The sequence below is a fragment of the Xenopus tropicalis genome, chromosome 6 (genome assembly GCF_000004195.4).
Source record: "Xenopus tropicalis strain Nigerian chromosome 6, UCB_Xtro_10.0, whole genome shotgun sequence".
NCBI classification, from domain to species: Eukaryota; Metazoa; Chordata; class Amphibia; order Anura; family Pipidae; genus Xenopus; species Xenopus tropicalis.
Window position 1 is genome coordinate 49896006 of NC_030682.2, and position 14677 is coordinate 49910682.

At 37.8% G+C, this 14677-nt stretch overlaps 1 protein-coding gene across 1 annotated transcript in view; it reads right to left on the minus strand.

The window, feature by feature from the left end:
* Positions 1-14677, minus strand: part of osbpl10 (oxysterol binding protein like 10) — a 205078-nt gene that overhangs the window by 129599 nt on the left and 60802 nt on the right. Inside the window, exon 2 of the mRNA XM_002941816.5 lies at positions 2136-2311. Within this exon, the coding sequence (XP_002941862.1) occupies positions 2136-2311 (176 nt within the window). The remainder of the gene's footprint in view (positions 1-2135; positions 2312-14677) is intronic.

The following is a 14677-nucleotide window of genomic DNA, read 5'->3' on the forward strand; positions in this document are numbered from 1 at the left end:
ACTGTGAAATTTTTCAATTATGTTTGTACATAAATGCACCAGTCTTGTCCAGCTTTAGAGCTATAAACATGGGCAGGGAAAATATGTTCACTGTGAAAATAATTCTGCGCCCCCAATTCTGGCCCCCAATAACGTGTTGACAAGTCAGGTAAAGGCAGTCAGAAACAAACAAAAGCTTATTAATACAGTATGACCTTCTCTCTTCCTATGTTTCCAAGCTTTGGAGCAACAATATGTAATTTATGTAAAGACCATTAATTATTCTTAACTTTCTGCTAAACAAACAACTGCAATTTTATGACTAGAAGGAAGTATACCTCTATGCAAATGTAAACCTGTTTACAAAAAAAATAAATTCATGTTTTTCAAAACTAATTTTGAAAATGAGGCATTTACAAGTAAATGGAAAAATATTATACAGGTTTTTAAGTATCGAGGAAAGATTTCTTATTTCTAAGTTTATGTGTTTCATTTCTCCTTCGTCTTCCAGGTAAATTGTTTGTGTAAATTTAGTTAGAACAGAAGATCTTTCTTTTCCCTCAACATGAAAGCTATATATCACCTACACAGTGCAGAAACTATACAGACAAAGCTCCTTCTGTTAATGTCACGTAAGTAATTTAATCTCACTTCTCACAACAGTGGTCCTCTTGTCCACACATGATCACTGATAATGGCCTGCACAGTTTGACAGCCCAGTACACCTTCATAAAACACTGGAGCAGCAAGAGAAACTTTTATAATCCAAACATCAGGCTCTCAGTACCCAAGAATTTGTTCATACACCAGCACTATCAGGCAGTCTGACAGTGGGATCCCTTCCAAAAGGTAATGAAGAGGAGAGAGGAAATACAGGTCTTTCAGCCATGAACAGCTGATAGCCTGTACAACTGCAGGCAATATGACATCTCTCCAGGGAGCCAAAGGATACACTAGGCAAGGCATCCAATCCTGAATGCTAAATAAGATCAGGAGAGAGGATAATACATAAAGTTCAGAATGAAATTTGAAGAGACAGAAAAAGATCTACAAAACAAAAATAGGTCAATAAAGATGGTGCACACAACTTGCGAATGATACTAGGTATGAAATCTGCTATTCAGAAAGATCTAAATTACAGGAAGGCCATCATAGACTCCACTGTAAGCAAATAATTCAAATTTTAGAAAATGATTTCTTTTTTCTCTATAATAATAAAACAGTTCATTGTACTTGATGGTAACTAAGCTACATAAATCCATATTGATGGAAAAACAATCCTATTGGGTATATTTGATGTTTAAAAGATTCTTTAATAGACTTAAGGTATGGTTTGCTTATTGGGAAAACGCCAGGTCCCGAGCATTCTGGATAAAAGGCCCCATACCTGTACTACGAAAACCTGCCTGAAACACAGAGTACCAGCTACACATCGGTGTGGAATTTTTTAAACTGCCAACAGGCAATGGCACTCAGGTGAGGCTCATCTAAGCTACCATTAGAAGCTTGTCTCTTTTGGTAGCCTGTTGGACTACATAAAGGCCCAAATATCCGCTTTGTGTATTATATCAGATTGGGTCTTGTTCCAATTTTATCAGTCAAGGTGGAAAATCCACTTGCCTAAGGACCACATCTGGTAATGGATAAAGTCTACATCCGGTGTCTCTGAACTGGCCCTCCAGCCCATCTCACACTTAGATTTGCCTATAAATGTCACTAGTATTTCTAATATCTAGCCCAGGAATTCCCAACCTTTTTTACTTGTACAATTAGAGGTAAAAAGTGTTGGTGAAAAAGTTCTTTGGGGATCCAAATAATGACTGTTATTGGCTCTATTGTAGCCCCATGTGGACTGCTTGCCTGCAAGAGGCTCTGTTACGGGGCTTCCAAAACTTGCCTCCAAGCCAGAGATTCAAAAATGGGCACCTACTTTAAGGCCACTGGGAGCAACATCAAAGTCTGCAGTAAGCAGCATGCTGCTCAGGGGCCACTGGTTGGGGGTCACTGGCCTAGCCCTTTTCCATATTGAACTTCAGGAATTTCATGGGCAGGACCAAAATCTGCCTATTACCTTGATTTTAATCATAAATATACTGATCATCATTATTTATTTATATAGCTAAAGCATTATAAACAAAACATACATTTTTATTTACCTCTGAGCTTGTACATTTCTCCATTGGTAGAATATACAATTATCACATTAGGTGCCTCTTCACTTAGTGAAATCACTGATCCAGAAAGAGACAGGGATCCACGTGGTTTCTGATTTTTACTCGCTTCTGTCACATAATATTGCAAGATCCCAGAGTCAAAGTCCAAGATGAAATACCTGGGATTAAAGGAATATATGGTTAGAAGGAAAAGTATGGTTTAACAGACCTGTACATTTGTTTATTCAAAAAGAAACCCAATAATGCAATATCAGTAATAAATAGTAACAAAAGCACAAACATAATTTGTAATTTTTAAAATTGGACCAAATGTTTGTCTATATTATACTAACAGCATTAGAATATTGGCTACAATATAAGAGTACATTTTGGCCATTGTTACATAACAAGCTCACTGGGTTGTAGCAATATATTGATGCACAAGGTGCCAATACATTACCTAATGTCTTTGAAAGGAGCAGGGCACAGTCATGCCTTCTTACCCATTTCCAATTCTACTTGCCTCACTTGGCACACATACATGGTAGGCTTAACGTGCCCAGGAAGAAAACCTCAGTTTATGCTCATTTGGCTAAAAGCAACTATGTCCCTTTTTGCTTGAATGAACTTCTATTATCTGTAGGCTGATAACATTAATCTTCATGTTTTAGTTTTTGCCCTTCCTTTATAAACCTGAATCAAGTACTTTTCTGTTACACTGAGGAGGCAGTACAGGTGAACATTGTAGTGGCAATTCACTCACTCTGTGCCCCAACATACAGGCACAAGGCTGCCAATTTGCAGGGTGCAAAGTGCAGAAACCTTCTGCATTTTCTGTACTTTGCACTCTGCGCTGTATTAAGCGCCCATTTTAGAGCACAAATACTTGCAGTTTTCATGAATACAGCGCTGCCTACATAGAGAAGAACTGTATTCATGAAAAGCAGGCATATGGACATTTCCTAGCTTGTGAATCTGAATGATCGCCAAGGGGTAAAAGGAGCATTGGTGCACTATACTTGCTGCCCACCTATGGCTAACAGAGCTGTGCTCTTCACCTTGAGTGCAGATGGCAACTATGCCCAGTGCTCTGTAACTAAGAACTTGAGCCAGAATGGAAGAAAAGACCTGTGCATTTTTCAATAATATAGTTCTGGGGAGCAGCATATAAGCTTGCAGGTCTGAATGCCAATAAGAATGCCAATAGACACAAGGAGCACCAGAGCCCTGTAATTACCAGTAGGCTTAAAGTGCAGGGCTCCACATCCAACAGCACTTGCTCCCGTTGGCAAGTGATCAATAACTGAGCAACACAACAATGATGTGCCCCTTAGTGATGGTCTCAAACCAGATATCCAAGCAAAGTACAGTGTAAATTGCAGCTCATCCTATGCCGTACTCAGTAAAGGAATAGTTAGTAGGAGGATAAAGTTAAACATAAATTCTACCGCTTTGTTTTATTTTAAAGCACCAAACCAAATATTCTCATCACACCTATTCTACATATTGAAAAGGTTTTCAGAAACCAGAATTATTGGTTTTTTTTAGTAAAAACCCTTTAGAGGTTTAATGGGGTTCTTACTGTCAATATCAAAATGTTTATCTGTTCTTAATAATCCTTAGTTTTTGTAATAAATCTTTTATTTGATCTTGCATTCCAAGCCTTAGTCATTGCTTTTTTTGCCACAAGCTATACAAATTTAATTAGATTCATAGACACGCTGTGCTCAGAAACAATCAATCTGTAGACACTGTGTTTTTAAAAGGAAAATTCACCTTTAATTATCATTTTCGTATGTTATAGATGCTTCTATTCTGAGCAACCTTTTAGTTGGACTTATATATTTTGTATGGTTTATACACCATGTTATTTACATATTTAAACGTGCAAAACTATACACATACCCAATACAGGGTACACCTAAAAAATAAATGCTCATTCCCAGCCTTTTGTACAGTCTTTATTTGTCATGTCCTCAACGCCAAAACCAGTGTAATGTCCTATTCTCTAGGCCACAAGGCCCCAAACTTTTCATCCCAAATGCAGAATGTGGCAGGGAGCCACATGAATGTGAAAAAAGTTGCTGGAGGTTATTTCATTTGCTGTCTGTAGTCCAATGTGTACTGCCTGTCTGTATCAGCCCCTGTTCAGGAGTATACTTTTTTATTTGTACCTGCAAGACTTTAATGCCAGGAATTCGAAAATCAGTGACCTACATTGTGGTTACTGTGAGCAACCTCAAGGGGGCTGGGAGCAAACAGATGTTAGAAAAACACTGTTTGGGGATCACTGCCCTAGACCCTGCCTGCAGAAATGGTTAATAATACCACTTAATGTGTTACGTTTCCAAATTCCAATGCCCCCTGGCAAAATGGTAGAGCAAGGGTTATAGGAAGCACACAAGGCCTATTCCTTAATGTAGGAACAGTAGTTGGAAGCTATAAAGTCTCTAATGTTTTTAGAAGGCAGGCACTCCGGTATTGTTAGTGAAGAAAAGCGATTGTTCACGAGAGATTGAAGTAAAATCACAAAACTTTTATTAAGCTAACACATGATACAGAGAGCCTCTTAGCTTAATAAAAGTTTTGTGATTTTACTTCAATCTCTCGTGAACAATCGCTTTTCTTCACTAACTATACCGGAGTGCCTGCCATGATGGCTCCCTCTAGCTGAAGGTCTGGGGCATGAGCACCTGGGCCCACCTATACTGCGGGTGAGAATTTTAAAATACTTATGAGCATATGTTTCATCCTAATTTCATTGCTCTAATGTTTTTACCTTTGCTAGTGTTTACTTTCCATTGACACATTTTACTGCACATTGATGATATATTTCTGCAGAGCACTTACAGGAATTAAGCTTTGCTGCATAATCAAACTAGATAGGATTAAATGCAAATATATGTGGTATTATATGTGTTTTTATTTATTGCAAATAATCTAAGTAAAAAATAGTTTCTGAGCCTAATAACGAAAATATTTAATTAACTTTTTTACTGTTTTGGGACTGATACAGGTTGAGTAACCAACTATCCTGCATGAAAGATTTGGCTGAATCTGGAACCGAAGGCAACCGAATCTTGGATTCGGTGCATCCCTGAAATGGGAAAGTTGTGTTAAAGAATACAATTGGCCTTAGCTTATTCGCATGGTAGGTGCTAGTCCTGTCCCTAAGTATACGTAGTTATGTGGCACAGTGTCCCTAGGAGTGATTGCGATGTTCAACACAAAGTGGCAGCTGTACCTAAGAAGAATGATATTCCTGTGGCCCTTCAGTTCTTGTTGAATGGCAAATCCCAGCTGAAGGCCCATAAGTTAGACAGAGCTATAAATATAATGGGGCCCCACAAAGTTTGTTTAAGAATGAAGCCCACCACTGCTAAAAACAACTCTGCACATAAGATATTTTAAATAATCATAAAATTCTTTCTTTCACAGAGCCCTTAGTGTCATACGCCATGACTTCAGGTTCTGCAGTGATAAACTAAGAGGTTCATCTTAAGAGACAGCACATTATGTCTGCGGGTCTTTCATCAGATACAGGATATTACCTATAAATCTTAGCCATAATGGGATTGATTGTGAATAATGTATCAAGCTCCCAAATGCCTAGTGGAAGGCGAACAGTTCCCGTTTCAGGCAGACGCAGCTGAGAGTGGAATGAATCATTAAACGCAACAGTATAACTAACTGATTCTCAAAGTTGGTCCCTTGAATGCTAAAGAAGTAGGAGCTAAACTTTTGCTGAAAGAGGTATGAGAATATGAGCTGCATATTAAGTAAAGCATTTCTTCAGATAAGTATTTTGGCTTATTGGGGGTAAGCCACTTGTCATTATTATTGATACATTATTCACAAAATTTAATGAAACTAAAGTTGTATGTTGGGACCAACCTGTAGGTGAAATTGGTTTATTGGTTCTATTTTGGCATCCTTATAATAATAAGGCATGTTTGGCTATTTGGAAACCCCATGTGGACTGCTGGCCTGCAGGAGGCTCTGCCCTGTGTCTCTGTGCTTCCACAACTTGACTCCAAGTCAGAAATTTAAAAATGGCACCTACTGTGTGGCCGCTGGGAACATCAAAGGGAGTGGTGAGCAATATGTTGCCCCCGAGCCACTGGTTGGGGATCACTGTTTTAGTGTGTGTGTAGTTTACTTCAGACTTTCTATTATTATATAATTTTATGATGATTTTCCTGTATGCTCCACAAAATACAGAAGAACTTCAAAATTAAAATTACTGGTAACAAAATGTTGCCCATATTGTTGATTCACCCAGATTGTTCACTAGTTTATGGAACCCAATACCACCAATTAGAGCATTCTGTAAAAGCTAATAAAGCTTACTTAGTTTTTACCTTTCCTTCTCCTTTAAAACATTGAGAGAGGAGTGATGACATCTGACATTCAGGGAAGGCCAGAAAGTGAAAACATAAGACTTCCAGTGAGGCAGGAGAGTTTACATTTACATGAAATTTACATTTTAACATTTATAAAACTGTTTCATTTTTCTTAAAAAAAAATAAATCTAAACTATTTGCTTCAAAAGTGCAACGATCTAATTCACTTTGATTAATCTAGTTAGTTTATGGTGAACAGGAAGTGCCATTTTAGCGAAGTTAAAACTTAAGGTGGGAACCTAGTCTCAGAAGATACTTTTTGGAGCCAGCAAAAAGCTACCCCTGCTAGCTTTAGAGTTCACTGTTACAAAACAAACTGTAGAACAAGCATTTTTTTCATATACAAGTAGGTACGGTTTTATTATTACAAAGATAAATATTTTTTTTAAAATTTGAATTATTTGATTAAAATGGAGTCTATGGGAGATGACCTTCCTGTAATTTAGAGCTTTCTGGTTAACGGGTTCCCAGATAACAGGTCCCATACCTGTACAATAATTTAGCAATTTATTGTTGTAAAAAAATGATGTGGTGTTTTTAAGTCAGATTACATGGCAACGTGCCCTCAAGCTCAAAGCCCTTACAGTAGGAACAGGGTAAAGTTTGAGGAGGGAGGTATCAGGTCTTCTGCTTCAGTTGGCAGCAAACCCTGAGCACTGAACACAGAAAATTAGCTTCTCCTACAATAGAAAATATTCACTAAAGGATAGACAAATGTCTGGGAAAAGCAAGTAAAATGATAGCATGGCAGTCTTTTATTTTGTTTTTCGACAGGCCACATTTTTTCCCAAAATGGAGCAGTGGTTCAGTGAAAAATGTAGTAGTTATACTCAAGGGTGTGCCTATCATATTGTCAACCAAAAATGTAAATCCTACCTTCCTTGCCCTTTAAAATGAGGTACATAAACCAACTGATTAATTGTGAATTCTGAGAAATGAGGTTAAGGAATTGGAAATATAAGATTCTGGTACATTCGGGTAAAATCAGTGCTACAGTATCTGAAGCCTTTAGATAAGTCCTTTAGATATGGCAAGGATAATAAAGCTGCTTGCATGGGGGTCCTCAAACTTTTTTACCCGTGAGCCACATTAAAAAAATAAGAGTTGGGAAGCAACACAAGCATGAAAATGTACTTGGGGGTACCTAATAAGGGCCGTGATTGGTTTTGTAGCCCCTATGTGGCCTGGCAGCCTACAGAAAGCTTTGTTTGCCAGTACAACTGGAATTTATGCAACCAGAACTTGCCTATAAGCCAGAAATTCAAAAATAAGCGCCTTCTTTGTGACCCCTGGAAGCAACATGTTGCTCCCGAGCCACTGGTTGGGGACCACTGTGCTAGCATATAAGAATCTGTCTTTAATCAAACTGACATGATCAAACCTCTTATTTTTAAGATTTGGTTTCTGATCATGTATACATTACATAAATGTGTTCCTCTGTTCCCCTCCAAACACTGAGATACCGCACAAAGCCACAGGTCAGCAGTTATGATCTAGGAATTTACTTTGAAAAAAAAAACACGTATTTTCGAAAACAGAAAATGTCAAGTCCTATTTTTTGTGCTAGGTGAAAAATGGTAATAGATATGGAATAATTGCAAAAATGATCTTGATATGGGTGATTTCTCCTCGTCCTGACACTATTGCAGTATGAAAGCACATCTCGAGCATTCCCCTGTCATGGTTAGTTGAACAAGCAAAGCGAATGTGCCTTTGCAGTATTGATCCCACTGCCAGCACAACGGCAGGAAAATCACAAAGGAGAATCATAACCGTTCTTTTAATGCTGTGTTTCGGTGCAGGTAATCAAACGTATGTTCAGGATGAATGAAAAGAAAATGAAAGGATGAAAGCCAAGCGCAAATCAATGCTGCAGTTTTACATTGTTTGGTCCCAGTGCTTTCATCAAGGCTGGGAACAATATGAAATATCTCTAAGAAACAGATGTCACTCTGCCAAATCCAATCTCCTTTCCCTTAACAGGGTTTGTTTTAAAAGTTTAACATATGAGTAATCATTTTTTAAAAACTTGGGTATTAAAACCAGACTTAGGCTGGAAACTGTACAGCTACGACATACAAAGTACAGGGTGCATCCCTATGTATACTTGCTCTCTTACTTTGTACACTAAGGGGCACATTTACTAATCCACGAACGGACCGAAAGCATCCGAATGCATGTTTTTTTCGACTTTTTCGTCGCCATCGCAAATTTGTCGTATATTTTCAGCGACTTTTCCGTCGCCGTCGCAAAAAAATCATATTGTCGCAACGAGTACGAAAGTTTCAGATTCATTCAAGCTTCGGTATCGTGACTTTCCTTGGGCCAGGTTGGAGCTGCAGAGTGCCATTTATTCCTATAGAAGGCTTCCAAAAACAACGCACAGTTGGAAAGGTTTTTCCACCATTCACGATCGTTCAATACGAAAAAGTCGCGATGGCAACGAAATAGTCGCACAAAATACGAAAAAATCACGAAGCCGATGAAAAAGTCGCAAAATTTTTGTTTCCAATCCGATTTTTTCCCTTTCGGGATTCGGATTCGTGGATTAGTAAATCTCCCCCTAAGGGTCTCATTTATTAAAGTACGATCTCTTCCTACTACAAAAAAATCATATTTTTTTGTAAGTTTTAGTAATGTGTACTTTTTGGCGACTTTTCCATTAATTTGCAGAACTTTTTCCTACTTTGCAACAAAAAAAGCGTCAATTTCTGCAACAATTTCTGCTGTATTTGTCGTGCTGAGTACAAAAGTTTTGGATTCATTCAAGCTTCGGTATCGTGACTTTCCTTTGGCCAGGTTGGAGTGCCATTGAGTCTTATGGGAGGCTTCCAAAAACATGCACTGAAGGTTCAAAGTCAGAAAGGTTTTCCCGCCGTTTATGATCGTTTGGATATGAAAATTTTGTGACTTTTGGATCGCACATACAATATTATTGAGACTAATACGATTTTTTCGTAAGCATTTTCATGATATTTGCAATTATCATAAATTATAGTATCTAATCCGAATTTTACCCATTTCGGGATTTAAACTCGTACTTTGATGAATCAGCCCCTAAGGGTGAGATTTATCAACATTCGAGTTGAATGACTGGTATTTTTTAAGTGCGAAAAAACCCAAAAACTCGAATGTAAAAATTCACCATCTAAAAGCTTGCAAGTTTCTATAGAAGTTAAGGGGAGTTGTCCTTCAAAAAGTAAAGCCATATTTTCAATTTGAGATATTTGAGCTTTCGTGTTTTCTTCGAGTTTAATCACACAAGTTTACCACATTAATAAATAAGTGAGCATTCGATATGCAGGTTTATTCAATTTAGACTTCACAAACTCGAAAATTGATAAATAGGCCGACAGTTTGGTCCTATCTGCTGTAGCTAACGTCAATGTAAAGCACCTAAGAATTGAAGAGAGAGCACAGTGTTAAGCAGTTGAGGACATTTACTACTCCCAATAAAAGAAGGATAACTGAACTACATTCTGTAAAAAATACAACAAAATATAATCATTGTACTATACACAAGATACATAAATGGATTATTGGTTTGGACAAAGCAAACTGGAATTATTTTTTTTTTTTTAAAGCTCGCTACTGCATTATAACCATCATAACAACAAGACTGAAGACAAATAAAAGCAAGGCATCATACTGGAAAACCATTATCCCACAATCCATAAAAAACCCCTTCCCTGCAATCTGTACTTCCACTCCACTATCCAGCAATTTTAATAGTCATCAACTGCAGGAACTATAGTAACAGTTTAAAGGTTCTCAGTTGTTCTCTACCTCCTTTTCTGGGCCCTTCTGGACAACTTGCTTCTGGCATATTTCAAGCATTTTTCCCTCTAGCGGTTAGTAACAGTAATTACACTTATACCCATGTGTATTAAAAGGCACTAAGTTTGCCCAGGAGCAGTAACCCATAGTAACCAATAAAATGTCTGGCCAAACTGAGTGCCTTTTATTACATAGCCCCATAAGGTTTTACATTACATTATCTCCATCTACTGGTCAAGCATTAGCAAAATATTGACATACACTTTCACCCCCTTACAGTATATAGTTAGTTTTACAATTATGGTACTGTGTTTTAATCAATATATATCTATGAATATTCCTGTCCTGTTCATTGTTCTTACTGCACCGCTCAGTCAGTAAATATGTGGCAAAGCATATATGAAAGTCAAACCCAGATACATAAAATGTAAAATACTAGTCTGAAAATACTAGTCTGAAAATACTGGAAGGTTGGGGCACACATCTACGGGAAGCACCTTTGGCCCTGCCCCCCTACGCCACTCTCATTTTGAGCAATAGAACTGAGCAGACACATGTCAGAGGATGCCTCTTGCTTTACTGTTTTTACAGTTCTGCTTTATCTTGGCAGAAAGACAGAGGGTGCTCCAGTTACACATTCATGATATTAACACAAACTTCTAACACCATAAAATCTAAAATGATATATATATTTCTATAGTTGACATAGTATACACCTATATTTATTTATTTTTTTGAAGTTTTTACTTTACAGTTATGTTTAATTGGTGCACGGTTGGTGGGTGGTGTTAAGCTAATTCATAGTGTGACGTCATAAACTGTATTTTGGCACCAAGTTTGGTTTAAATGTGGGTTGTTGGTTATGTTTATTCACTTTGAAAAAGGCTGAAGAGACGGCCGAAACGTTAGTCTGACTTAATAAATTTTCTTTTTTTGCACTAAGTCCTGTGAGTGCGGCATGCTTTCTATTTTTGTACTACACATGCATATACTGCACCCAGGCATCTTTGGCTCCAACATCACGTGAGTGCCTGCTTTTCATTGCTTTAGATATATATATATATATATTGTCATAAGTATATGTTTCCTTTAAAGGAGAAGGATAGGTTCAGCATTTGCCACCCTCCAATGACTGAACCTTTCCTTGTTCCTATGTCAATTTGCCAGATAGGTAGCCACAAATTGTTAAAAAGGCCTATTAGGAAGACTGTATAAAACATACCTCTATAAGAAATGGGGCTTTTGTATCATACTTGTTTACTGCCAGCCAGTTATTACAAAAGGATTATAATGCATTGTCTAAAATGGAACACATGCACAAGACAAAGTATTCTACTAACATAAAATCCCATATATCCTTGCTCGATTTTATCCTTCTAAAAACTAAGCTCTGCAGAATGCAGCTGTACAGTGGACCTGAAAGGGCATAGTTTCACTTTATACTACAATAATACAAAATAATGGATCTCAAACTTTGAAGACAAAACCTGCTGTTTTGAAGGCAGAACCGTCTGGCACACACATTCTGTACATATCAAACAAGGGATTTCTTTAGGCACAGCACAGGTGGGAGCACTCAAACACAAATTCATTTCTTTATTTTAGACTTCTGGCTGTTTAAACCGCTGTCAGTCTTTAAATCTTCTTCTTACGTAGGAATAAAAGATGATTTTAATATGCTTGTCATTTTTAATATTCAAATGAAGTTGAAATGTACCACATCATTACAAAAACACCTGGGGATACCAGATGGTCCTATAAAGCTAATCACCCATATAAAATCACAATACCCATCACATTAACTTGAAAAATCATGTCATCACCTCTGCCGTTTTGTTCACTGCAGTTTTATTTAGAGGGCACAGCAGGTACATTGAAGCCTCCTTCACTCTTAGTGGGTTCTGCAACCTGTAGCTCTCCAGCTATTTCTGATCTGGAATACCCAGCATCCTCTAGAACCTCTACACCCATGTTTGTTTCCACAGTATAGAAAGAACTCACCTACTTTGGTGAACATCCCCTATGATGTACAGGTATGTTATCCAGAATGCCGGGGGCCTGGAGTTTTCTGGGTAAGGGCTCTTTCCATAATTTGGATCTTCATACCTTAAGTCTACTAAAAAATAATTAAATATACCCTATAAGATTGTTTTTCCTCCAATGAGGATTAATAATATCTTAGTTGGGGTTAAGTACAAGGAATCGGTTGAATATTTCAAAGGAAAAGGAAATCATTTTTAAAAATGTGAACTATTTGCTTAAAAAACTCAATAGGAGATGGCACTTCTGGGAGATAGAACTTTCTGGATAACAAGTTTCTAAATAATGGATCTGATAACTGTATTGTCTAGTTATTACTGAAAAAAATCAAATTATTTAAAAATAAAGAAATGGCAAATGCTGTATTTTGAAGGTTTCTGACCCCTTATCTGACCCATTCTCTTCATAGTAATACAACAATTTCCCTAATCATCTTTGCTATATATGCAGCATATTTATAGGAACTCATAACCGTATTGATATGGCATGATCACTACATCTTCATCTTTTTTAATTATTGTTGACCCTCTTGATGATCCCAAATCTGTGCATAAGTTCCAAAAATGTATAATTATGCCTTTAAAGCATGCATAAGAGTTTAGTTCTAGTCCAGGGATGTTTCTGGCTCCCATGCTGTGGTAGCCTTCCTGATGTCATCCCACTACCACCACGTTTACATGGTTTGCACTTCTACAGGGGCAAGGAGAAACCACATCACTAGAACAGAGAGTGCAGTTGGGCTCCCTGCCCTAGAAGAGAGTAATATCCAGTTAAAAAAATGAAATTTTAACTCTTATAGTACCAGGAGCAGTTTTCTTTTTTTTTACTGTATGTATAAGGGCTCCCTGCCCTAGAAGAGAGTAATATCCAGTTAAAAAAATGAAATTTTAACTCTTATAGTACCAGGAGCAGTTTTCTTTTTTTTTACTGTATGTATAAGTTTATTTATAAAGAGCGACATGAATACGCAGCACTATACAATTTTACAAAGTAGAAAAATGAACACAGGGAGGACAAGCATTATGATAAATAATAAATAACAAACATAGTAAAAAATTTGTATAAATTGACAGAGATGAAGTGCCATGTGCTAAAAGCCACAGTAGGAAGGAGGTCCCTGTCCTGTAGAGCTTACAATCTAAGCAGGTGGATAACATGCAGATGCAAATTAAAGTGAAAACATGTACCAAGGTTTGGGTATTTACCCTTAAGTGCCAAGACTGGACCAGACAAGACATGCTCTTAGAGGATTCTAGCTGCAGTTTGAGATTTAAGATTGCAGGGAAGAGAGGCGGGAATCTGGTAGACCGGTTAGTAGGAATTGCAGTAGTCTAAAAGGGATAGGATAAGGGCATGGATTAATGTTACTTGTAAAAAAAAAGGGGGTGCATCTTACTTTCACCTGGGGATACGTTTCTCAGCAGGTTTCATGGAATGAAAGACCTTGCTTTAGACTCACAGGCATTAGTGAGGGAAGAAGAAGCAATGGCATGTGCAGCATGAAGGCTGTCAGGTTTTGCACCAGGGTTCATTGTCCCATATTTACACCACTGTCAAGACTTATAGCCCTTCAGTCTCGGACTCTGAAGCATGCCCTTCAATAAAGACAAGGTACTTTCGAGATACACCTGTTGAGCCTGGCCAGTATGAGTTACCAGCACAACCAACAGAACTGGATATGAGACCTGGCACTGGTTTATCTTCCTTATGCATATTAAAGCTTTACCATACCTGAGTAAACAGCCCTAGAAGCTCTCTCTGTTTAAAATAATATCTGCCATTTTAGCTTGGTCCGTGTCACTTCCCTGCTTGCATCTCTCATGCTGCCTGTATCTCTCACTGCTGAGGGAAGGAGGGAGGAGGGAGAAGGGAGGGGGAGAAGTATAAAGCGAGAAGGGAGGGGGAGAGGGATAGAGGATCAAGCTGTGCAGGCTCGTGCCATGCCCTGAAAGGTTTGAGCTGAGAGAAGCAAGTCTGACAGGAAAGCTTATGTGTACAGAATAGATGAAAGGGAATGCAGTGTTTCTTTTCACAGAGGACTCTTTCTGATAAAGCTTACTTAGTTTTAATTTTTTCCTTCGCCTTTAATTTGAGGCCGCTTTGAGAAATGGTCTAAGGAGAAACTAAAATGGTTGTGCTTTGTCCAGTTTCAATGTTGCATATTCAATACAGCCATTGATTTTCAAACAATAAAAACAATGAATTCCTTTTTTCAGTAAAATGATTAAAAGAAGTGCTTAATCCAATTGCGCAGCACAGAATAGATAGATTGTTTTATTCCGATATTGTCATAATGTTTTAAATTATGGTTGTTGGGGCGGTGTC